The sequence below is a fragment of the Leucopleurus acutus genome (assembly GCF_964270905.1).
Source record: "Leucopleurus acutus genome assembly, chromosome: 9".
NCBI classification, from domain to species: domain Eukaryota; kingdom Metazoa; phylum Chordata; class Mammalia; order Artiodactyla; family Delphinidae; genus Leucopleurus; species Leucopleurus acutus.
This window is the reverse complement of record NC_139144.1, coordinates 103271217-103297274: the sequence shown is the minus strand read 5'-3', so window position 1 is coordinate 103297274 and position 26058 is coordinate 103271217. Positions and strand designations below refer to the sequence as shown.

The following is a 26058-nucleotide window of genomic DNA, read 5'->3' as shown; positions in this document are numbered from 1 at the left end:
TGGCAGAGAAGGACCGGGACTTTGCGTGTGGCTGTCGTGTGAACGTCCTGCATTCCAGTTCTTTCCTGTGCAAGACTCCTGTTTTCCGGGAGATAAACGTTTTGAGAGAAACGGAAGCACGCTGACTCAGATTCCATCCGTCCATCCGTCCGCTCACCGACAGCCGCTTACCTGGTTCATAGGCCCGGCCTTGTCCTGTGGTAGCACTCATGATGGTGTAGTGACGGTTAATGCCTCTCCCGCACTGGTCTGTGGTACCTGCAAGGCAGCGGCATGTGTGTTGGGTCCCCAGGGACCCCCAGCCTCCAGCTCCGTGGAAGCTGTTGGGAGCAGATGGCTGTGGGCGCCTCGCCTGCATCCAGGTTCTCCTATTTGAACAGCTCCGACCGAGGGTGTTCTCTGCAGCTGGGCTTGTGGGCGCGGGGCAGGAATGTCAGAGGTCATGCCCCAGGGTAACCCCTCACCAAAGAGGGCGGGGTGCTCCTGACTAGGAGGCAGTTCTGAGGTCCGTGCGCGGCCTCTCCGGGGTCCCCAGCAGCTGCCACTCTGCACAGAGCTGTGACCTGCTTCCTGGAGCTCCCTTTTTTGACTCTTTCCTTCCATCTCACTTCCCCTGGTCTCGGGGTCAGCTTTGGGAGAACCCACAGTGAGACCGTATGCAGTAAGTCGGTATCTATCGACAAAATTAATAAGCATAGTAAATGAGTAAGATCCTGGCCATTCAAAGAAATTATCATCCAGGAAGAAAAAGGTTATCAGAGCTGTGCAGATCCCATGAATGAGACATAAAGCGACGACTGATGAGAAGTACAGATAGAACATGCGTATTCAGGGGAAGAAGTCGCTGCAGACTTCCCTCCTTACCCTCCTGACTCAGGGTCGGCTCCTGCCTGGTGACCTTGAGCCATCCAGCACCTCACCTGTCGCGTGGCTCACATCCCGGTGCCCTCGTTCTGCCATCCGGTGAGCTGGGAGGACAGAGGTGTGTCTGCTGTGTCCTCTCGTGTCTCGACACTGGGACAGTGCCCCGCAGACAGTAGCTTCACAGGTGTCTGTTGGGCCCGTGCGTTCATGGGGAGACTAAGCGGCAGAATTTCCACGAGGAGAGGGTTGGAGTCGTGGGCACGGATTCAAATCCCACTCCAGTCACTGCCTAACTTGCTGATTTCAGGCCCGTTGCTCAGTCAGCTCACACGTAAAGAAATCGAGGCACACCCTTCAAGGTTGTGACATCAATTAAATGAGGTCATTTCCTGTAGTACCTGGAGTTACAGCACAGAAATGAGCGCTCAGATGTTCACTGCTTTTATGGAGAAGATGGCATTTGAGGTTGGGTTGAAATTGGACGAGAAAAAAGTGGAGAAGGGAGTTTAAATTACAGCAGAAGGAACAAATGCCAGAAAGTGAGATTAAGGATGGTAGGGAGCTTATTAGCAGGGAGCTGTGTGCCTGGACCCGAGAACAGGAAGTAGGGAAATGAGGCCACGGAGAAGCCAGACCACGGAGGTTCGTGAATGCCAGCCTGAGTTGTCTGACTTTATTCCACGAGCAGAAGGGGAGATATCTGAGAAGGGAACTGCCCATGAAGTGATGGGATTATGAACTATGAGTTACAGTACCCTGAAGAGAGGTCAGAAATGAAAATAGAGGTTTGGGAGCGGTTCACGTAGTTTATCATGAAATTGGCAAACCAGTCAGCATATACCGCCTGTTTACCACAGTAGGAAATAGAATAACAGGGGTCCTTTTCACAGTCAAGGTTAGCGTCACGCCGTTTAACACTTATCTTGCTAATTAGTATGTACAATATAGTCATTTTTTTCTTCTGGGATATTTCCCAGGTAATCTGAATCTTCCCCAAATGAACAGATGGGTGTGGGCTTAGCGGCATTGAGGCAAAGAGGTCTCTTGGAGATGTATCCCTTGAGTGAACCAGGAGATAGGAGGGAGGTCCTCCCGGGCAGTGGGCAGTGGGCCATTGTCCGGCTACGGGCACAGCTTTGGAGTCACAGTACCTTGTCATTCGTTTTGCCAACTGTCAATTAACTTCTACAGAAATTTAAATAATAAAGACTACTTTATGTGCATTTGTTCACATCGTGGCTGTTTTCAGGGCTCCTTGTCTCCTTGTGTAGATCCTTATTTCCATTTCATGTTTATATAAATGATGCCTTCAGATTTTTTAAATTTCCAGTTATTCCTTGCTAGTATATAGAAATACAGTGGCATGTTTTTTTGTTGTTGTTTTTTACTAACTGCATTCTCTGACCTTGCTAAACTCTTTTTTTAGATCTGGGAACTTTTTTGTAGATTCTTTGGTGTTTTCTGTGTAGAAACTCATAGAGTCTGCCAATAAAGACAGTTTTGCTTTTTCCTTTTATATCCGTAGCCTTCATTTTTTTTTTCTTGCCTTCTTGTACTAGTGAGGACAGCAGTGTTGATCACCATGAGCTTCTCGCTCTTACAGGGAAAACACTTCTTATTTTCCATTGTCTGTTAGCAGTAGATTTTTCATGCATACTCTTTTTTTGTAATTTTTTTATGCAGTATGCGGGCCTCTCACTGTTGTGGCCCCTCCTGCCGTGGAGCACAGGCTCCGGACGCGCAGGCTCAGCGGCCTCCACGGCATGTGGGATCCTCCCAGACCGGGGCACGAACCCGCGTCCCCTGAATCAGCAGGCAGACTCCCAACCACTGCGCCACCAGGGAAACCCTGCATACTCTTAATCTGATAGAGGAAGTTCTTTACTGTTACTGATGTTTGCTTTTTTTTTCTTTCCTTTTTAGCAGAAGACTCAGAAAGTGGTGTTTACATGCGATTCATGAGGTCACACAAGTGTTACGACATCGTTCCAACCAGCTCCAAGCTTGTGGTCTTTGATACCACGTTACAAGTGAGTGTGCCCAGTTTCCCTGGATCTGGGGTAGATTATTTGGTGCCTGCTTTGTCGGGTAAGTTAAATCCAGCAGGACCCGCAGACAGTATCCAGTCCTTTCTGCACGTCAGGTCCTGTGCTGAGGTTCTGTCTGAGTTGTCAGTCGTCATGGCAGCCTTCTGGGGAATGTGCTGTTTTACGGATAAGGAAGCTCATTATCTAGAGTTTGCTCACATTCTAGCATTTAAGAACTCAGCCCACAGAGCTGGTGAGTGACGGGGCCTGGAATTGGCGCTCGGGTCTGTGTGATGCGTGCCGGCCCCAAGCCCTCAACCGCTAGCTGCACCTCCTCCCTTGGCTCGTCCTGAAGGCCTGGGCTATATAGTAGAACAGTGAAGTTGAAATAATACTGGTTCAAAAGAAAGCATCGCTCAGGTGGGTAATCTCCTAAGAGAAAACTCTGCTGATCTCTTTCAGCAGAAAATTTGAACCTGGTTATTTTGGTATTAAAATTATGCTTGTTGTAACTCGTTTTATACCAATATGACTTACAGTCAGACGTGAAAAGTCCCAAATACTACATTCAGTGCGATGACCAGATTACATCCAGTGTAATAAAATACGTGTGCATACACAGGTATACGTGTGTGCATTTGGTGTATAGATTTACACATCAATCTTTACCAAGCAGGATTGTTTTCACCTGGGTTCCCCAAAAGTAGAGGCTGAGCCAGGAATTCATGGGCAGTGGGCGCTTTAACTGGGCGTCCTGCCAGGGGAGCCCTTGGGGGACTGGGGGAGAAGGGGAAGGGGCAGAGGCCAGGGAGGGCAGCCTCCGCTGATCCCTCAGGGGGACCCCAGCGGGTAAGGTGCCTGTGCGAGTTCACCCTGGCCTCTTTCAGCCTCGTCCAGGGCTGCCCTGGGAGAGGTGTGCCCTGGCCCTGCCAGCTCGTCCCAGCACTCGGGGCCCTCTCCCCAGGCCTCCCCCGCCTGCTCTGCTGGCGCCCCCAGCGGCCCGCCCTGTGGCTCTTCCTTGAGGACACCTGGGCTCTAGGAGCTCCTTTGCCTGCATTCGGTCTCAGCTGCACAGGATTCTCAAGAATGTAGACATGGCTTAGTTCTTAATTTTATTTTCCAATTTTTTTTTTTTTTTATAAATTGGCCTAAAATCCTATGACTTTGCTAAATTCACTTCGGACCAGGTAACCTTCAAGGTCCCTTCTACAACTCTGATTCTTTGACACAAAGAGGACAGAGAGGCATCCAGGTGCAGTGTTACAGGAAATATTCTCTACCACGGTAACTACAGACTTCAATAGTAAAGTAACGAGAAATTCTGAATTCCCCAAATAAAGAAGTAGACCAGCCCGTCTCACCCTCGCTCCACCCTCCAAAGTCCTGACCGTCGCTTTCCACCGACAGAAAAGCACATGACAGCGCGTACGCCCTGCACCTGCTTTCACTCCTGTTCAGCTTTTCCCGTGTTGTAAAATTAACTCTTTTCTGAATTTAGAATTTAGCCAGAGTGAGTAAGACATGAAAAATGTGATGCTTTATGGATCATCGGAGGTCACTAATCCAGTGACTCTCACTTCCCTAATTAATGGAAGCTGCATGTGCCTGTCTCCTGGAAGTCACGAATCCTTGAGGCTCTAAGCTTTAAAGGAGCTAAAATTCGTTACCATGGAAATGGGGGGGTTGGCACTGGTTACAGCAAAGTTAAAGATGTGTTTGAAAGGGCTGAGTCGACTGTTGTCTAGACACAGACAGCAGTGGTGGTCGTGGACGTGTCTCGAGAACGAGGGAAGCGAGCAGGGGAGACACAGCCCGTCCCCGAGACCAGGTGACCGTCCTCTGGGTGGGGTCGTGGCCTAGACGGCTCCCTGTGTGCGCGTGTGATAGGACAGCACGGAGCCACCGAGGAGGGCGGAAAAGACGTTTGTGGAGAATGTGTTTGTTTTTTTTTTAAGATTTAATTTTTTATTTATTTTTGGCTGTGTTGGGTCTTTGTTGCTGCGCACGGGCTTTCTCTAGTTGCTGCGAGTGGGGGCTACTCTTCGTTGTGGTGCGCGGGCTTCTCATTGCGGTGCCTTCTCTTGCTGCAGAGCACGGGCTCTAGGCGCGTGGACTTCAGTAATTGCGACACGTGGGCTCAGTAGTTGTGGCTCGCAGGCTCTAGAGCGCGGGCTCAGTAGTTGTGGCGCACAGGCTTAGTTGCTCTGTGGCATGTGAGGTCTTCCTGGACCAGGGCTCGAACCCATGTCCCCTGCATTGGCAGGTGGATTCTTATCCACTGCGCCACCGGGGACGTCCCCTAATGTATTTATTTTTAAGTTAAAAAGAAGCAGGTTGCAGAGCAACACTTATATTCTGACCAAGTTACCCTGAGGGCCCAGAGTATCAGAGACACATCTGGTCTGGGAACCAGAGTCAGCTGTTCACAGGTGAACTGAAAACGGGGTCACAGACAATGGAGAAGAGAGGGAGAGAAGGGCCGCTCGCCCCAGGCGGCCGCGCCCTCAGCCTCCAGCTCGGGCCTCAGAGGCCCGCGGGCCTCCCGCAGGCAGGGCTGTGACGCGCCCCAGGGTCCTGTCGCTCAGTCTCGCGTTGGTGTGAGAGACGGCGCCTTGGTCCTGGTGCCCCGGAGCCCAGTGCACGTCCTAGAGTCGCGTCTCTCCCCCTTGGCCCACCTGGTTCTCCCTCGGCGTCGGCGGTTGTCCAGAGCCCCGACTGCGGTGTGACTGAGGGAGGGGGTGATGCCCGACTCCCACCGGCTGCCTCACCGCGTGTCGCGGGGCGCCCGGGGCTCAGGCTGGACGGGGCAGACGCCACCCGCTCGGCTTGCACGGTCACTCGGCATCTCAGCCGAGTTGTTCCTTCCCGACCAGGGCCCCGTAGTAAGCCAGGAACTGTTTCTCGAGAGGAAAAGAATTACCTGCAGACGAAGGCATGGCTTTTTGCTCTCTGTTTGTTTGTTCCAAAAACCCAGTGAATCTCCTGCTGGTGCCTGATGGGGGCCTCATTCGGCGTCCCCAGCTCGGCCTTGCGGGGGCCCCAGGCCCGGGTGGACGAGGGGCCTGCCCTGCCGCAGAGCTGTGTCTTGCTCTGGGCCCCTGTGAAGACTCACTCTGACCGTGTCAGAGCAGCGCTCAGACACGGTGTGTGCCGCTTGTGGAGACCTGCCAAGGGTGGCAGGGGTTCGGGCAGCAGCCTGAGTGGCATGGGGGTCTCTCCGACGCTCCAGGCCGTGGCCTCCCTCACTGGCTGGCTGGCCGATGTCACACCGAGACGTCTAAAGCATTGCCACTTCCTGCCCATCAGACCCGTCAGCGCCGTGTCATCGATGTCACGGGACCATGTGACGTGAGGCCTGTGGGGTGGTCAGCATCTCTGCAGACTGTGTGCAGGCAGAGAGCCAGAGGTGAGGGTGTGCGAGTGTGCCATGCAATGTCAAGGCAGACTGCTTCTCGGGGTCCTTGTACGTTGGTACAGAGAAACAGCGTGCGCGGCTGACGGCTGCAGGGCCCTGCGATGCTGCGTCTGGAGTTACAGGAATCCAGTCACTCTGGGAGATGCGGTCCCAGCCAGATGGGCAGCTTCCCTGGGGTGTGACGGTCAGCCTCTCCATCTGCGCACTTCCCCAGGGATGCTCTGCTGTGCTTGGCTTGCCAATCTGGTAGCTTCGGGGGCGTCCTCCCTGGGCCTCCTCGGCACGACATCCCTCGCCCCGTGGGTCCGAGAGCCAGTGTAGGGACCCCAATGACTCAGGACTGAGCGGGTAACCAGTGTGGCCTGCAGCCCCGTGAGCTCCTTGTGCTTGACCTTGGCTGCGACTCCGTCTGTCACCTGACTGACTGTAAGCCCCGCCTTTGACCAGTGACCATGGTGGTATTTGGGGTTCTAGGAATTAGCGTCCACTCAGAGCCAGCATCCGGTCACCCTGGAAAGTCTGCGTCTCCTTTTCCCCAGTGCTCAGTCATCCTAGGAAGTGGGACAGGAGGAACGGTATGTCCTGGGCGGGGCACTGTCCTTGGGGGACCCCGCGCCCCTCAGAACGGGGCTCTGGGTCAGAGAGCGGCTCAGGTCTGGAAACGGTGAGAGGACAAGACTCCACGTTGGTGACTCAGGTTGGGGTTTTGGCCCCTGGACTGAGAATTTCTCTTGTTACGTAGATCAGGCAACGCTTTAGAGGGCCATGCATCTGTCTCACTTCTAGGGATGCTGTAACTGGTTAGCCACGACCAAACCGTCTGCGAATCAGAACATTCTCACCCCTGGCCACGAGCCTGCCCTGCTCCCTCAGGACCTGCCACCACACTGGCATCAGTGAGGCCATCATGGGGCTGCCTCCTGCAGAGCGCAGCCAGCACGCAGCTTCTCAGGGGGTAGGGGTCCCCGCACGCAGACATTTCTCAGAAACCTGGGGAGGCTGTGACCTCGGGGCCCTTTGGGGGCAGGTAGCTGAGGGCTGGCTGTGCAGGCCGCACGTGCTGAAATCTCCCTGAGCCTGTGGGTTCACTCTTCCTCGTTAGGCCTCCGAAGTTCTGGCATCTCGGCCTTCTCAAACACGCACTCAGCAATGCCCTGCATTTCAAGGCAGTCAACTCAGAAAGCTTCAGAGCCGTTCCCAGCGGCATGCACTAAACGTTAAATCCACATTTCTGGTAAATCCACCTGTGTCAATAAACCCTACCGTATCCAGTGTTCAGTTCCCTCTCTTTGGTCTAATATTATTAGAAGCTATTCCCACACTTACTTCCCAGGTTTCTGCAGATATGAAATAGCGGAGCTTTATCGTTGTTTCCATGTGTGAGGCCCCCTCTCGGGGTCAGGCTGGAGTCTGTCCCCAGTCACAGGTCTCGGGGCCGCAGAGGCAGCTGTGGTTGTCTGGGGAATGGAGAACGAGCGACCCCGTGCAAGGCGTCTGCCCAGGAACACTTGCTGCTGGGCTTCCAGGCAAAGAAAGGCCATTCTGACACCACGCAGCCGGCCGTTTCCACTGCCAAGGGAGGCTCGGAGTCGCTCTGGCATTCAGGAATCTCTGCTTCGTCCGAGTCCAGCCCTGTGGCTGTGCTGGGTTCCAGGGCTCCTCCTGCACTCCTTCCAAACCAGTGCCCCGGCTTTCACGTCAGAGACCAGGGAGACTGTGAGTTCGGGGTGGTGACTCTCCGAGTCCCGCAGAATTACATTTTGTGTTGGATTTGGGAAAGGTCAGCCTGGTAGCTACAAGAGAAGGGCTTTTTAGGGCTGCCATAGAGGCTGCCAGGTTCTCGGTGACCGAGAGTCCCCAGTCGGAGCTTGTCCTTTCCCCGGTGTGTGAGCCCCATCCTCTGGCAGGACTCTGCCCACACCAGATCCCATGTTCCTTTCGCTGCAGTGAGAGCTAGTGCAGCAGCCCCTGGCCCCTGCTCTCCTCTGGCGGCTGCAGAGTTGGGCAGGGACACCACGGTCACAGGTGATGCTTGTTCCCTCTCCATGCCGCTGCCTGCCCGGGGTCACTGGGGATCTGAGTCCCCGCTGACCCAGAGCTCAGCACTGTGTTCAGGCCCAAAGACATGAGCCCGGTCCCAAACCCTCTGTCCCCAGAACCCTGCCTGGTGCGTGCGCTTCTGTATCAGTCAGGGTCCAGTCAGGACGCAGAAGCCATAGCAGCCGTTGAACAGAAAACTAACATAAACCAGTGGTAATTGGACGTAAGTCAACTGGGTCACTGACAGGGTAAGTACTGACCTCTGAGGCAGCGTTCTCAGACCTGCAGCTGTAGCATCACTAGGAAATTCCGGGACACACAGACCATCAGGCCACCTCAGACCCACTAAACCGAAAGGCCCAGTGGTCGTGTCTTACCGAGTCCTTCCAGCAGTTCTGGTTCTAGCGCTCTGCGGCTCGAAAACCGCTGCTCTGGGGCATCGTGGAGGTAAGGAAGAGCCTGTGGCGCCTTCCGAGGGGCCACCTCTGGCTGGGGCTGTGCCTCGGCGGCAGGCGGTGGGGGGAGAGCGTGGGGAGGCCGCTCAGGCGGGACTCAGCCGCTGCTGCTGCAGGAGGGAAGCAGGTGGAGCGGCCGGCAGGCGGGAAGCCCCCAGGTAGGGACGTGCGCCGGGCCGGGCCCTCTCCCCACACTCCTGTGTCCTAACCTCCAGGCGCTGCGGAACATGACCTTACCTGGACGTAGGGCCACTAAGAGGTAATTAGTCACGAAGGCGTCGGTCCCTTCGTGACGTCCACCGTGATTGGCGTCATTATACAAAGGGGAGATATGGACACAGAATCCTGCATACGGGGAGAGTACCGGTGACAATGAAGGCAGAAATCAGTGTGACGCGTGTGCAAGCCCAGGGGTGTCAGGGCGTGCCTGCACACCACCAGCGGCCAGGTGAGAAGCCTAGAACAGATCTTTCTGCACAGAAAAGGAACCAAGCCTGCTGACACCCTGATCTCAGACTTCCAGCCTCCAGGACTGTGAGACGATCAGTCTCTGTTGTTTGCGCCCCTAGTTCATGGTGCTCTGTTGTGTCCGCCCTCGCGCACTGATACAGGTGGTCATCGGGTGAAGCAGCCCGTCTTCAGCCCAGGCCTCCAGTCCTCGCTGGCCTCCCTCCTGTCAGGCTGCAGTAGAGCCCATGGCAGACTTGAGATGTGGTCCACAGGGCCCCAGTGTCACGAAGCAGAGTCAGAAGGGAGGGTTTGGGGCTGAGAGACAGTAATTTAGTAAATGGCGGAGTAGAGAACACATACCGTCCCTTCCGAAGAAGTCTGGCAGCGCAGATAGTACTGATAGGTATGGTTTAGTGCCTTCAGGTTCTAAATGGTAACTTCTCAGGAGGTATGGAAGGCTCCAGAGTAAATAGAAATGCACAGTGGAATCATCACTTCCAGGACTGGGCGGCGACGGGAGCACTGGGAATCATGGGTCTTCCCTCACGATGGCAGTGTGAGGGAATGTGCGTTTCTAGCAACATTCTACTAACAACGTTTTTAATAAACTTTTTTAGATTGATAGAAGAGTTGTGAAGATAGTACAGATCGTTCCCATATACCCCACACCCAGTTCGCTCCATTCTTGCCATCTTACGTTAGTATGGTCACATTTGTCACAGTTAACGAACCAGTATTGATACATAGTTATTGCCTGAAGTTCATAGTTTGTTTAGATTTCCCTGTGTCTTTCCTGATGTCATTTTTCTGCTCGAGGATCCCATCCAGGTTACTGTTAACATTTAGTCGTCACGTCCCCTTAGGCTTCCCTTTGCTGTGACAGTTTCTCAGACTTCCTGGCTTTTGGGAACCTTGACAGTTTTGAGGAGCTGGCCAGGTGTGCTGTAGGCTGCCCCCAAATGGAATTTGTTGGCTCTTTTTTTCTCATGACCAGACTTGGATTATGGGCTTTGGAAGGAAGACCACAGAGGTAAAGTGCTCCTCACGTCGTATCAGACCTGCTTACTGCTTACCGCTGTCGATCTTAACCGCAGTCACCTGGCTGCAGTATGTCTATCAGGTTTCTTTACCGTAAAGTTCCTCTTTCCCATACTGTCCTCTTTAGGAGAAGGTCGCTCTGCACCGCCCACACGTAAGGAGTGGGGAGTTGAGGGCTACGCAAGATAGTTGGAATTCTTCTGCAAAGGACATGTGTTCCTTCCTTTCACTTATTTATTCAGTCATTTGTGTCGGCATACGTTTATGGAGATATATATATATTCCATTGGGTTATAATCCACTATTACTTTGTTTTATTGTTCAAATCATTCCAATTGGTACGATTTTAATAGTGCCAATGAAAGAGAATACAGGCAAGTGTCCAAATAAGTGGCTGTTTGCCAAACACGGGTTTTTAGAAGAACATGTAGAAAATATAGAAAGACGAGCATATAAGTAAGTTGAAGAAGGGCATGACTAGGAGGGGGCTGCCCAGGGTCCTCTTAATTGGGGTTAGAATCGAGATCCACAAGCGGGAAGCAGGTGCTCGCCGGCTTTAGAAGCAAGAAAGATAAGGGTTCGCTCTGTTGCTCAAGATTCATGCTGCAGGTGCTGATAAAGAGGAAGGGAAACTCTTCAGCCCGTTTTGTGCTTTTTCATTATCAAGGAAAATGATCTTCAAAACGGAGAAAGTACAGTGAATGGTGATTAGAAGAAGTTACAGCCCAGGATAGGTGTGGACGGTAGGAGGTGCCTGTTTGCTTTCTGATCCCTAGTTTAATCAGGTTGCAGACTGCCAGGGTGCAGGCTCTCAGTGGGAGTGGAAGAATGGTGGAGAACAGGTCTGAGGCCTGACGCCCGAGGTTCCAGGTGAGAGGAAAAAAAGAGTCCTCAGAAAACGGTGGGAAATGTGGTGTCATTCCCAGGTAAGGTGTTTGAATGCATTATTCATAAAGTGATAAAAGTAGTAATCTCTGGAAACCTATCATGAACTGACCCCAGAAAGTCGGGGAGATGAACCCGATTTCCTTTTGGGACTGTTCGTAGATGTGGTAATACCGTGAAAGGCGAATCTGGGTTTCATCTTGACGGTTGACAGAGCCTCGTGCCCTGTCCTGGTGGAGAAGATGCAGAAGTGTATCTTGGCAGCTCAGTGAACTGCTGGCTTACGGACCTTAGGGGAACGTCAGTGAAATCGCAGCCTGCCTGGAGCGAGGTTTCTAGCTGTACTGGATGCCTCTCGCGGGCCGGGCCACCTGCTACTGCAGCCAGCCCTGCAGGCGTGGTGGGCAGCACCCCCCGCTTCCGTAACCAGCGGGGATGAGCAGGTGGGGAAACGCCCCTGCCTCGCACGCTCCGGGAGGACGATCCCAGTGCCGTCGAGCCCCTGCCAGGCCCCTGTCCTGCGGCCAGCTCCACCACCCTTCACACACTGACACTGGCTCCCCTGCTAGCCTGTGTCGCTCCCGCCCCCGGGACCACGTTCTCAAATAAACCACGTGCGAGCCAGGCTCTGCTTTCTGGGTAAGACACTGCTGGGGCGCCTTAAGATTCTTTCATTCTAAGCTCGGCAGCCTCTGGAACAATGACTTGAATACCGACTTTGTTGACCGCATCCTCTAATCGACAGATGACTTGAAACCAGGAGAGAGAGCGAATAATAACCCATATCCAGAAAGAGTCCTCCGTAAGCTGAATTATTCCTAGGCCTAATGAAAGTACCTGCCACCCGGAGCAGTGGGAATTAGAGCGCGTCGCAGAAGAGCATAAGGCTGGGGGCTCAGAACTGTGGCGGCGTGAGGGCGACCTGACGCGGCCCCGCCCCCATCAGGCTCACGCGGGGCGGGACCTGCTGATGCCGGCAGCCAGCAGACTGTTAACCCAGAAGCACAGGCCGTGGTTTTAAGCGTCTCGCAGTTTAAAAGTGGTACGAGAAGAGCTTACCTGAAAACAGCAGTCCCTGTTCCTTACGCCCTTGTCGTCATACTCCCCAGAACCGACAGTTCAGCTGTTAAATCTGGCGTTCAGTGCCACATTACCTTGATTCATCAGTTTTAGACACGTTTTCCTCCCTAATTCGGTAGCTGGGTTCTTTGTTCCTTGTGTGGCTTCCTTCCTCCCCTCACACCCGGTGTCACTATCTCAGTACCGGGGTGCTTTCATTCATTTGACTGTGTCACTGGGCCCAGTGGTTTACGTGGTTACATTTCCTATTTGTACAGTTCAGTGTTGTTCCTGGAGCTTGGAATTCTTCCGTTTTTTATTTTCTTTGAACACCTAAGGCTTTTCCCACCGGCTGACTTCTCAGTAGGATTTCCTGTGCAGCCGGACTTGGCCCACACATTTCCAGCCCTACTTGGAGCCACGCCTGCGGCTCTGCGTCTTCTTGCCCGTCACCGTCACCTGAGACTTTCACGGGTTCATGGCGGGAATTGCCTCCACCCTCTCCTGATTTTTGAACGCATGCTTTTCTGCTTTCCTGATTCATTCTGTTTTGGCGGAGCACTTTCTCCAGGAGCTTCCGGCCCTAGTGCACTCGGGCTGCATAACAAAACCCCGCAGGCTGGCAGGCTTCACAGGAATTTCTCCCCCAGCCCTGGAGGCTGAGAGTCCAAGACCAAGTGCCGGTGGCGTCAGTTCCTGGCGAGGCCTCTCTTCCTGGCTTGCAGACAGCTGCCTGGAGCGCACGAGAGCTCTGGTCTTTCTCATACGGACACTAATCCCAACCCTGTGGCCTCGTCGAACGCTATCCAGCTCCATCAGGGGGTGCAAACGTCAGGGGGGTCGGGGGGTGCAAACGCTGTCCGTACACGTCCCAGGAAGAGATGCATGAGAGTTAGCTACTTACACTCAATCTGTAGGCTGTGTGTAGATTCCACGAGGTCGGTTGAGAATTTCGAAGGCGTCCCATTGCTTTTAGCTGCCAGTGTCGCTGAAGAGACAGCTGTCGTGGTTTTTCTCTTCTTTAATCTCCATCTTTTTATGTGCGGTTTTTCCCCTCGGAAGCTTTTGGGGTTTTCTCTCTATCTCTGGTGCTTCCATGCCGGGCGCCTGGTTGTGGTCTTTTCCACTTGTGAGCCAGGCACCCGATGGGCCTTTGGACCTGACACACGTGTCACTCGGTCCGTGTTCACTGTGCTGTTCGTTCCGAGATTCTCCTCCTGCTGTTTCCTTTCTTCTGGAACTTCAGTCGGGAGATCTTGGGCCCCCTGAATTGATCCTTTAATATTCTTATCCTGTCTCCTTCTCTCATTACTTTTCTGTTCTACTTCTTAGAAGCTTCTTTGTTCTTAACCCATCCAGTGAGACGTATTCAAAACTAGAAGTTGTGCAGCTGCAACGTTCAAGGTTGTGTCGAGTGGCTCGTAATTAAGAGTGAGCGTCGACAGCTGGGGGGTGATCACAGGGGAGCTTCTGCCTGGGGGGGTCTCACTGAAGAGTGTTGGGCCACCGTCTTTTTCATTGGAAGCCCCCAAATGTTCATCTCTGTGTAGTTTATTTCTGAAGCAGTTTCTCCAGGAAAATAATCCTTTGATGGTGATGGCGGGTGGCTTTGGTCATGACCTGATTTGAAACAATCTTCCTGTTTGTTTTCAGCCCTGCCCCCGCCCAAGCATCCGGAGCCTCCAGTCGTGGGTCCTCCAGGTCGGGGGGATCAGTGGGCTCCTCTCCCCGCCCCTCCCCACGAGGTTCCTCCTCTTGGTCAGCGTGAACCGTGCTCCACCCGTTTCTCGTCCTGGCATCTCCTCGCTCATTTTCCTTCTAGTTTATACTCCCTGTAGTTTGAGAATAACTTTTCAAGAGGAAGAGATGCCAGAGATGTTTCTCTGCCACGTTTAAACCTAAGGAGCCACGAGGGAAACTCCAGGAAGGAGATACATGAGGTCCTGCGGGAGTAGAGGAGGGATTCGACTCGGCCGGGCGTGACGTGGGTAGGTTGTGTTGAGGACTTAGAAGTTACAGGCAAACTGGGCTTTAACAAGTGGAGCAGAAGGTAAGTCCATTTGAAGTAGAAGGAACATTGTGACACAGCCAAAACAACGGAAGATAAGTTCACGGACTGAGGAGTCTGCTGGACCGTAGGGGTCAGGCTGGGGCTGCATCGCAGAGGGTCTTGGAGACCAAACCTGAGAAGCTGGGCCAATCCTTGCTCAGGGGAGACGCTGTCAGGTGTTGTGAAATCCATTTGACGAGCTCTGATGTAAAAACTTAGTAAACCGTAGTGAACAGTTTTAAAGAGCTTTAGCTATGCACCAGCATTAATTTTAAAAGCTCCACAATTAATTTAATTATTGAGAATCAGGGTAAAACTGTGTATGGAAAGCAGGGAAGCATTAGAGGAATCAGATTCCCATTTTTGGGGAACACAGATGTGCTACTTGGCATTTAGATTGCCAGAATCTCTTAGCGCGACTAGGGCCGGCTTACCCTTTGTAAAAATCATTGTTATAGGGCTTCCCTGGTGGCGCAGTGGTTGAGAGTCCGCCTGCCGATGCAGGGGACACGGGTTCGTGCCCCGGTCCGGGAAGATCCCACGTGCCGCGGAGCAGCTGGGCCCGTGGGCCATGGCCGCTGAGCCTGCGCGTCCGGAGCCTGTGCTCCGCAACGGGAGAGGCCACAACAGTGAGAGGCCCGCGTACCGCAAAAAAAAAAAAAAAAAAAAAAAATCATTTTTATATTAGACTTTTATTTTCCTCTTTACTTAGCTGATTATCACATTTGGTTGTTTGAAAATCCTATTAAGGGCTTCCCTGGTGGTGCAGTGGTTAGGAATCTGCCTGCCAATGCAGGGGGCATGGGTTCGAGCCCTGGTCTGGGAAGGTCCCACATGCCGTGGAGCAACTAAGCCCGTGCGCCACAACTACTGAGCCTGCTCTCTAGAGCCCATGAGCCACAACTACTGAAGCCTGTGCACCTAGAGCCCATGCTCCGCAACAAGAGAAGCCACCGCAGTGAAAAGCCCACGCATCGCAACGAAGAGTAGCCCCCACTCATCGCAACTAGAGAAAGCCCGTGCTCAGCAACAAAGACCCAGTGCAGCCAAAAGTAAATAATAAATTTATAAAAAAGAAAATCCTTTTAAAATATAAAATTTTTAATTGGTAACAGTTTGAGCAAATTGCGTTATCAGTTGAAAGAAATTTTCAGAGGCACTCAAGGCCCCTAGAGTTTTTCCCTTAGAAGTAGACTGCGCCAGTCCTCTTTCAGCCTGTTGATGGTTCGTTGGTGACACACTGTGCCTTCTGTAATTGAGGAGTTTCCTGAGCGGAGTCTTAAATTGCCCCTCAAACACTCCGTGCACGTGGTGCTGAGAAAGCCAAGTTTAGAAGGTTTCGTCCCTGCAGAGGCTGCAGTCAAACTACAGCAGCAGGCAGGGCTGCTGGTCTGGGGACGCTGAGACGTCCCCCGCTAAGGTGCTGTGAGCACGTCTTGTCCACTTTAGGGAGTTCTGTCGGGTCTCTGGAGGGTGGAATTGTGACTCCCTCCATGACGTGTGGACCTGTCAACAGTTTGTGCGGCTGAAATTAAAACTAACTCATTCTCTGCTTCTGGTCTGTCAGTAGAAAGTGGAAAATTAAAGCTCTTATTCTTTTCAGCTCTTCATAGCAAGTCTGGTTAGTCCACGCACTTGCGGGAGTTCCCTGGTGGCCTAGTGGTTAGGATTCAGCACTTCCACTGCCGAGCGCCCAGGTTCAGCCCCTGGTCAGGGAACTGAGATCCTGCGAGCCGTGCAGCGTGGCCAAAAAATGAAAAGAACAAAAACAAAAAAAACATGCCCTTGTGAGGAAAGCGCTATCTGTTAGCCCCATCTTGTAGCTAAGAATGTTGAGGCTCAGAGAGGGTTAAGGACCTGAGCTGACGAAAAGTCAGTCTGTCCAGTTGGTCCTGCAGCTTCGCCCACTGAAGCCACTAGGAGGCTTTTTTGCTTCACTCCAAGTATTTTCCTTAGCATCTGGTGGTTTTATTAATACCTTCTTGTGCAGAAGTGAAGGCACTTTTCACCTTGAACTCTTCATGTCCCCTTTGCCGCTGGACGGCTGCTTCCCTGGGTTTTTCCCTCACGTGACATCAGCAGTGTATCCTCAGGATGACCTGAGGTCAGCACACATCACCACCCCACCCTCTGCGCCCCTGGCCTGTCCGTCTTCGGTACCTGAGAGAGTCAGTGCTGTGCGGGCATTTCCTTGTGTTTTGTGTGCAGAGGCCTTGAAGCCCCTTTAGTAACTAACTTGGAGCATTTAGGGGCTGTTTAAGAGCTTGTAGGTATCAGGTTAGAGAAGTTATTGTGGGGAAGCAGGATTTTCTCTGTTCCTGAAAGAACAGTCATTACATTGAGTGTTAAAGTTAGGCCCTGCTTCTGTTGGTGTTGCCATCAGTCTGATTGCTGCTCCTTTGGAAGTTAATGTCTCTTCTTCCCTCTGGCTGGTTTTCTCTTTGCTTTTGATTTTTAGCATCTTACCTATGATGTGCTGGGTGTGGTTTTCTTTGTATTTTTCCTGCCTGGGTTCTATCTGATGCTTTTGATAGATTCAGATTTTCTATTGAAAGTCGCCTATTTGAACATGATTTGGAAAATGCCTTTGGAAAAATTCCAGAATTTTGTAGCTCAGTTCATATCTTTCTTTTCTCTCAAGAATTGTAGTTCCCTGAATCCTGCGTGTGTGCTGCCCGCCAGTGCTTTCTAACGGGGATTTGTATGTTTTGTCCAACTCGTGCGGTTGTTTTCAGCTACTTCATCATGGCCAAACCAGAACTTTCCGGAGTGGCTTTTCAACAGCTGTGGTCACTTAGGGTTACGTGAATGATCCTGATGAATGATTTTAATACTGGTTTTCTCTGCTAAATCTGTTATTTTGGAGGAAACAGTAAGCAGTTTGTGGTTTTAAAAGTGCCCCCACTCCCTGCCTACTCCAGCCAGTTAGAAAAACAAGCTAAGCAGATATTTAATGTGTTTCAGAATCCGTTCATCCATGACTTTCCCCCATATTCTTTTATAATATTTTCTAGGCCCACAGTCAAGGATTCCCAGAGCACCATCAAGGTAGAAATAGACCATTCACACCGGCACACCGCCCCTGAATGCCATTTAGTTACACAAACCGTGGGAATATTTTTGTGATTCTTGATACAAGCTGTGGTTCAGAAACCATTTTACCCGTTTGTGGATGCCATTTAGTTGCTATCTGGCTCTCGTGCCCTTGGGTTGGCTCTGCTCACCTCCTCTTCCTAGTTTCCTGCCAGTTTGTTCAACAGATTGATGGAGTCCCTGCCGTACTCAGGACAGTGCTGGACTCGGCTAAGACAAGTGTGGAAAATGACTAATGAGACTCCCCCTCACCCACCAGCCGTCCCTCTGCCCTTGTGCAGGTGAACCAGGCACCTGCATAAGTCATTCTAGATAGAGGCAAAATGAGTCACAGTAAAGGCAGAAACAGGTGCCGAGTTATTACTTCTACTCTGACTTGAAGCTCTAGTTTCCTAAAATCCTCTCTTTTGACTATTAAGTTAACAAGGGGTTTCGGAGTATAGTGGGTGAGAAAATAACCTTTTTCTTTCTTAGTAAAAAAGATAAACTGTACCCCAGAATAAAAAATTTTTAAGAGATACACTTCCACTGCCTCAGCTCCATAATATAGAAGTTTAATTTTTTTGCTTGTTTCTTTTTGATCTTTTCTGTGTAAATACATGTTTTATATCATTATAATGCATAGTTTTATAGTCTGCATTTTCACTGCCGTAAACCTTTTTTTTTTTTTACTTCAACATAATCTTCACAGTTATACTGTTTGATGCTTTTTTCTCACTGGTATACCAACATTTAACAAGTTTTGTTGGAGGCAGATCTTTCTCCAGTTTTCAGTGTTAGAAATAATGCCACATAATTGAACGTCTCTGATTCAGGAATCCCACTCCTAAAATTTTTGAGTAAGTATTATGAGTAAGTAATTCAACAGAGAAAAAGCTAGTACACAAACAGTATGAATATTTTTGTGATTCCTGATACAAGCTGTGGCTCAAAAACTATTCTAACAATACATGGAGCCACCAGTGGTTTTACAACTGCACTTGTGTCGGGCGCTATAACGAAAACATACTGGCTTATTTAGCAGCCATAAATGGTACTTTAAATTTGCTTTAATTTTCATTTCTTTCAGTATCAGTAAAATTGAACCATTTTCCATATGTTATTTGCTGTCTGTATTTAGAGGTCATTTTCAGCATTGAGCTGTTGGCTTTTAATAACTCATCACCTCTGCTGCCTGTCACGGTGTCCCGGAGGGTGTTTGTCCCGAGGGCTCAGGGAGACACTGTATGTGAACTACTCTGAACAGGGCCCAGCCCATAATAGGCACACAGTGAATGTCTGTCTCAAGAAGATATAAAAGTAGGAATATATTACATCTTTCATTCCTTCTCTTTCTCAACCTCAGGGAAATGAAGGGGGAATGCTTGTTGTTTTGTTATTGAACATATGGAAAACAAATTTTCATTTCAAGTACTTTGATAGAACTTCAGTATTTCTGAATGGACTAATAACCACATATAGGAAAGAGCAAACTCGGAAGTTTGGGGAATTCCCTGGAGGTCCAGTGGTTAGGAGTCGGCGCTTTCACTGACGAGGGCCCGGGTTCAGTCCCCGGTTGGGGAAGTAAGAGCCCGCAAGCTGTGTGGCGTAGCCCGAAAAAAACAAACCTTTGAAGTTTAATTCTTCTGTGTGGTTTTAATTACATAAAGTCTCTCTGATTGCATTGTTTCAGTTTGAAAAAATAATCTCCAATCCCTATATACCTTTCAATATAATACAAAAGTATATTGCTAATGTTAATAAATTCAGTTATTTTTAACTGGTAAGATTTGGTTGAGTGTTTCAGAGGAAGGTAATTTTCTCCCTGCATATATATAGACTAAAAATGCGTGTTGTCTCTCTCATTGGTCTTAGGTTAAAAAGGCCTTCTTTGCCCTAGTAGCCAACGGTGTCCGAGCAGCGCCTCTGTGGGAGAGTAAAAGACAAAGTTTTGTAGGTAAGCGGCAGGGGCCGGGGGTCTGAAAGCCTGAGTTAGCTCAAGAAGTGCTGGTTTGGAGTGCAGCCTAGTAGGCATGTTACCAATCGAAGGACAGCCTTGCTTTTACATCCTGTGCGGTGGGACTGCGAGTGAATTCAAAACATTTATGTACCTGTGTGGAGTTTCTTTGGATTCAGCGCCGTTTTGGCTCTGAAGCCTCCTCGGTGCCCTTGCCGGTCCAAGGCTGAGGCCTGACACCTCCCTGTCGTTCCCTCCGCTTGCGGTCCTGCCACGGGCCATCCCCGCTCCCTCCCCGGTAGCACTTTTCTGACACAGCAGATGAAACGATGGAAACGTGATTGGTAAAAAGCGTTGTTACGCTATTAAAAATACCACGTAACTCACAGTATCTAAGCTCCATAATTTTCTCATCTTATGAATCACAGTGGACAATGGGTGTCGTCCCTCTTAGGAGGCATCGCATCATTCTGCAATGGCACTCGGTGTCCGCCGCCCCTCGGGCTGCAGCTGCCTCAGGGGAGAGGTTCACGCCTTCATCTCTGGAGTCCTGGTGTCCGGCACACAGTGGGCCCTTCGTAAATTGTGCCTGTGAAAGGCGCTGTTTTTAGGAGGATTCTCAGAAAACAATCCAAGTGCTACCAAAAGTGTCATGTTTCTAGAGCTTATGGGATACTTTATCTTATTTTAAAGTATCCTAAATTATTTACATGTAGCCACAAGCCTTTTGTGATGTTTAATAACATTCAGAAAGTTTTGTCTTGGTGAATTGCCAACTACTGTGATTAATTCCATTAATTACTATCAGGTTTAATTTCAGCTAAATTTGTATATCTTAGTGTGGTGTAGATAATTAACAGATTAACAGTTTTAAATAATATATTAAGCTGTGCTGGTAGTCTTTAAGGCTGTCTAGTAAATAAATACTCCAGGTTTGCTTATCAGCTGAAATTTTTCTTTAATGTTTTCATAGTTTTACATTTAATATATAATTCTTTCTTCCAGGAATGCTAACAATTACAGATTTCATTAATATACTTCATAGATACTATAAGTCACCCATGGTAAGTGCCAGAAATCCTTATGTCAAGTAAGTGGAGCTATATATTTCTCTGTACGTATTTAGAGCTCTGTGTGTGTGTGTGTGTGTGTTTTAAGATTTTGTGTTTTTCTTTTTTGGTACCGGCTTGGTGGTGCCGGTGGTTGATTTTTCCAAATATATATAATGTGCAGGAAACCTCAGTGTAAATCAGTCTGATATTTGAAGCTTAAGAAGGTAGTCTCAGGAAGTATAAAAGGCAATAGCCTCTTTCTTCAGCTTTCAGGAGTCCTCAGGTTAGTGGGATTCTGTGTGCTTATTTATTGCCTGGATAGTCTATACATTCCATTAAATTTCTGCTCTTTAACGGCATTATGGGCATGCCGTAGTGTTGAGATCTGCCTGGACCCGTGAATGAAGGAGGCCCCTCGCACCCTTCCAGACCAGGGGTGGCTGTGCCCGGTGAAGCCCACAGTGGAGATGAGAACAACACAGGCCTGACTCCCGGGCCTTATGCAGTTACCCCTGAAATTTTATAAAAGAAATACACGGACTCTGTGCTTCTAAAGAAGTGAAAATTAAAGTTGGAGAAATTCAGTTTTGACATTTTTCTGCCACTTAAGAAAAGACTGCTACTGGCTAATTTTAGTGGCAGATCCCTGGTTCCTGGTCCAACTGTTTTATAAGAGCATAGTTTGAAAACTACACATGGCCTTTATCTGACACTGTGATTTCTGTGATTCTACCAGCTTGTTTGGTGTTTGGTTTTGGTTTTTGTTGGTTTTTTTGAGTTGGTGGGGTTTTTTTTTGTTTTTTGTTTGTTTTTTTTGGCAAGGTTGGGGAAGGACAGAATTGTATACTTTATCTAGTACTGTTTTGGGTATCTAATAGGTAAAAGGCAATCCAGTTAATACTGTTTTTTACATGTAATGGTCAGTTTTGCCCAATAATTAAATTCCTACACAAAATGGAAAAATAAGCTTCTGCTTAAGACATACTCTTAGAAGGAGGTTTTACCAAAGACTTCATAAGTATTCCATATTTATTTCACATGACATACCTAATTTCTTCTTTTTTTTTTCTGCGGTACGCGGGCCTCTCACTGCTGTGGCCTCTCCCGTTGCGGAGCACAGGCTCACGGGCCCAGCCACTCCGTGGCATGTGGGATCTTCCCGGACCGGGGCACGAACCCGCGTCCCCTGCTTCGGCAGGCAGACTCTCAACCACTGCGCCACCAGGGAAGCCCTACCTTTTTTTTAACTATTAAATTCTGTGCTTGAGCGGTGGTTGCTTCTTCCCTGCCACCTACAGAGCCTGCCGTGGTGGCACGTCTTGTTTCTCCTCTCCTGTCCTGCCCACTCAGTTCTCTCTTTTCTTCCTCCTGACCCCTCTGCTCGTCTCCCTGCGGCTTCTCTTCTTTGGAAATCTGAGTCCACTTCCTCCACGTGCACGTTCTCCTTCAGGTCCTTGGTCCTTGCAGTTGAAATTCAGGTCTTTCAGAATCCTCCTGGAGAACCGCCTCAGTGATGGAGAGCCCTGTGCCATCTCCCTGGAGCAGAATTAGTCACTATTTCAGCGCCCCCATTAACTACCCACACAGCACTTTTCATACTGTATTCTGATTAGTTGCAGGGCAGTGTTCCTCAGCTGGGAGTGACGTTGCCTCCCAGGGGACATTTGACAACATCTAGAGACATTTTTTATCATTGCTGGCGGAAGGGTGGGGCAGTTCTACTGGCGTCTAGCGGGCAGAGGCCAGGGATGCTGCTAAATGTCCTACAGTGCCCAGGACGGCCCTACAACAGAAGCATCCAGCCTAAAGTGTCCGTAGCGCCAAGGTCGAGAAAGGCTGTCATGGGGTATCTGAGGTTCCTTCTTGTTAGGTAGTTCTTTGAGGTGGAGACTGTATCTTACTCACGTTTGTACCTTACACACACACACCCCTTCCCATCTTGCCAGCGCCGAACACCCCCAGTACCTAAGGGACCCCCGTGTTAGCTGAGTCACGGCCGTGCTGGTGACCGTAGCTAAAGCTCCGAGGCGGGTGTGCAGGCAGAGCACGGGCATCACCTCAGAACCGCCTCAGTGAGACGTAGACCAGGATTGTTCTACTTTCAGCTGTGAAAACCAGAGCCTCATCTTCCTCAGTTAGGCTTTTTCTCTGTCGTGGATGTTGTTCAGTCACCTGGCACCAAAAGGGGGGAGGGGGGACGCGGGTTCTCACTTAGTCATTCGTGTCTAGTTCCCCTGTTCTATTATTCTCTAAACCTTTTGGTTCTTCCTTTCAGTTGCCCCTACACTCCCACAGTCACCATTCGAGACCTAACTGTCCTGACACTCGGTTTTGCATCTGGCTCTGGTGCTGTCACGTCGTCCCACTGCTTAAACCCATCAGTGCTGGCCTGGCTTTCTCTCCCAGACACGGAGCCCACCTCGGGTCATCAGTCCCCAGACTCCTCGCTCCTGTCCCCCAGCACCATCTCCTTTCTGTGTTTCGGGAACGTGAGGAAGTCCTTTTCCTCTCCAGGCCCTTACGAGTTTATCTTCTTTTATGTAAAGTCCATTCATCATGCAGAGCCTGGCTGAAATCTACCTCCTGAAGTTTTCCTTGCCTGACCTCTGACCTCTGCTCATCCCTACTCTCCCTGCATCCCTGCACTAAATAAGCCTTTTAGAGTATGCTCTGATATGTGCGCCTTCTTGTTGGTGGTTTCTTGCCAGTTGTTGGTGGCATTTCAGTATCGGACTGTCTTAATGTTGCCAAGTGGATTTTAAGCTTCAAGAAGCTTCAGGAAGAGGCCAGGTTTTCCTACTGCAGGGCCCCCAGGAGTCCCAGTGCAACACTGCAGGAGGCAGAGTGACTTTCTTAAGCTGAGCCGCAGTGGAGGCTGCAGCAGGTGGGGAGGCCCTCCGCCTCAGGCTCACAGAACACATGGTCCTCACAGAAGCTGAATGTGGAGGGCCTTCTCTCCAGCTGTTTAGGAAGGGAAACAGATTCAGAGACCTTAAGTACTTTGACCAAAAGCGGCAGCCAAGATGCAGTGATGTGAGTGCTTGACAACTCCAGGTGACTAAGTGCTGTACCCACTGCCCAGCCTCCAGGCTCTCCAGACTCAACGCCCTCTCTACCTTTGTGAAGACACCCATGTGGTCCAGGCATAACCTGATCCAGCAACTTAATTAGCACATGATTTAACCAACTGCCCTTTTAAAATTAGAGATGCTAAAAATCTTATGTATCCTCAGAAAGAAGGAATGTGTGTATATGTGCGTGTGTGTGTGGGGGGGGGGGTGTTCTAAAATTTAAGTGTATCTGAAATTTTCAAATTAAATTAATGAAAATATTGTTGGTTTATGTTTTAAATTTATAAAGCATTTGTCTTCAAAGAAAGGTAGAGCACTTTTTGTCTCTCATTTGTATTCTAATATTTCTGAATTATCTTGATTGTTTCCATCTGCTGAATTATGGGACTCAGCAGTAGCTATGAAATAGTAATTTCTTTTTTTTCCCCTTATGTTGTGTGTGTTAACATTTGTAAATAAGAGTTTTTCTTATTTCTAGGTACAGATTTATGAATTAGAGGAACATAAGATTGAAACATGGAGGGGTAAGCACTGTTGAATGTTAAAAACCTTTTAATATGAGGAAAAACATGTTCTACATATGTATAAAAATGTTTTAATTTCACAGGTCCTCTTCTCTCTGCTTAATAACTGACTACATTAAGACATTTCTTTCTATATTAATTTTGATAGTATGCCATACTACTATAAATATTACCCACTCTGTTTAGTACACATGTATAGAGAACCTATAACAAGTCTTTAGACTAAGGCTGGGATATAGATGGGATATAGTAACTAGTGCCCGAGTCTCTGGCCCCCAGTCGAGCCACCATTCACCTCTAAGTATTACCTTCCAAATCTTTGCCTTTGTATAGAAAATACACCAAAGGAATGCCTGAAATTAACAAAAGCAAGGATCTGTTCCTATTTAAATTCAATTATTTCTTTACATTATTATTATTTCTTTACAAATTATGGAGACAGGTAGAACAAGTGAAACTTAAACTAGATGATTTGGATAAAATCACACGAAAATAACTTCAAGATTGCTTGCTTTCGTTTGCAGCATTGAAATTCACCCTTTATAATCACAATACCCTTTTCTGAAATGGAGCCACTTTTTACATTGTAATTTCATGATTGTGAAATTGTTCAGTCTTAATGAGACCCAGCCTGCTGGGTTGGTACAGAGGGGGCAAAGGACCAACCAGTAAGAATATCCTCGATGGGAGCCTGTGATGGGGATCCCTGAGGAAGAAGCCTCTGTAGGGTGTTCGGGGAGAAGCCTGCATTAGACACTGAGGGGCCAACTCAACTCAAGGAAACTTTTTCATTTAAACCTGAGGTTTAGCTTTGTGTTCCCGTTATCTGCTTGGTGTGACAAGCACCCCTGTGACTGGCTGCGAGATCTGAACATCCGTTAGGATGCTCTAAAGAGAGCTGGGCCTCCTTTAATCCCATATGATTTAGAGGTTTCACTGAACGATGTATTTGATTGATGATAGCTTTATCAAGTCAGACCAAACAAAGTAAGTCAACATGGGATCCACATTTTAGCACTGCCTATCATGCAGTGAATATATATATTTTAACACCAAGACAGATACTTTGTAATAAATTCTATTGTATAAGTAATGTCAGACCAAGGTTTAAGTGTATTTACATTTTGATATTACATGGTATTTGGTAGTAATAATAATAATAATAATAATGTTGAGATTTTCTTGAATGCCTTCTGTGTAGAAACCTCAGTAAAGCAAATTACAGTTTATCTTTACAAAGATAATGTCTGCATACTAGAAAGATCCCCAGATACAGTAGATCAAGCTTTGGTGTCGAAAATAAGTTAGTAACATTTAAAGAACAAAGTTTGTTATAACTTTTACCTTTTAACTTGTGAAAATTAGTTTTAAAGGATTTCATAGTCTTCCTTTGTTGAGGGTGATAGTGACTTGGTAACATTCTAGTGACCTCTGCTGGTATTGCTCTTTTATCAGATTTCTTGACTTTTCTTCTGATTTTTACAACATCTATTGTAATACTGTTTTTAAATACTTAACTTTTCCACAAAGGCAACATCCTGAAACAGTTTGGAAGTTGTTTAATAATAGCCATGACTATAAGTAACACAATAGTGTTCAGTAAATTAATTCGATTTGGGTTTTTAATCCTTCTAATTATTACCTGTAAATTGAAGGGTATTTTAATTTATGTAATAATTACAAACAGCAAATACGTTACTAATTACATATTTTCTTTCTATAAATACAGAGCTTTATTTACAAGAAACGTTTAAGCCTTTAGTGAATATATCTCCAGATGCAAGGTAAACTTGTCAAGTTTTTCTCCTTTGAAAACATTCCATTCATTCAGATTCATCTGTTTTGTTACCATGGGTGATAGATTTTTTTTGTTTTAATCTAGATAGGGGCCAGCCTCCTTAATATTAAATTCAGTAAACTCAGAGACAGTAGAAATCACAGCCATTGTTGGTCCAAAGGACTGAGAATGAACCAGGAAGATGGTCATACTGAGCAGTTTGAAAGTCCAGATCACCTGCAGCAGAAACCCACTAGGGAGCTCATTAAAGCTGCAGATTTCTGGGCTCTTCTCCCAGTCAGTCTTTGGACGGTTTTAGTGC

The 26058-nt window shown here is 48.8% G+C and overlaps 1 protein-coding gene across 3 annotated transcripts in view; it reads left to right on the top strand.

Moving 5' to 3' along the window:
- Nucleotides 1-26058, top strand: part of PRKAG2 (protein kinase AMP-activated non-catalytic subunit gamma 2) — a 276646-nt gene that overhangs the window by 234310 nt on the left and 16278 nt on the right. For 2 of the 3 annotated variants that reach the window (XM_082846715.1, XM_082846716.1), the window contains 5 exons: nt 2791-2894; nt 19231-19312; nt 20318-20376; nt 23914-23959; nt 25689-25743. In XM_082846715.1, the coding sequence (XP_082702841.1) occupies nt 2791-2894; nt 19231-19312; nt 20318-20376; nt 23914-23959; nt 25689-25743 (346 nt within the window). Of the gene's footprint in view, nt 1-2787; nt 2895-19230; nt 19313-20317; nt 20377-23913; nt 23960-25688; nt 25744-26058 lie in introns of all 3 variants that reach the window. The other variant, XM_082846714.1, reaches the window with a different exon arrangement.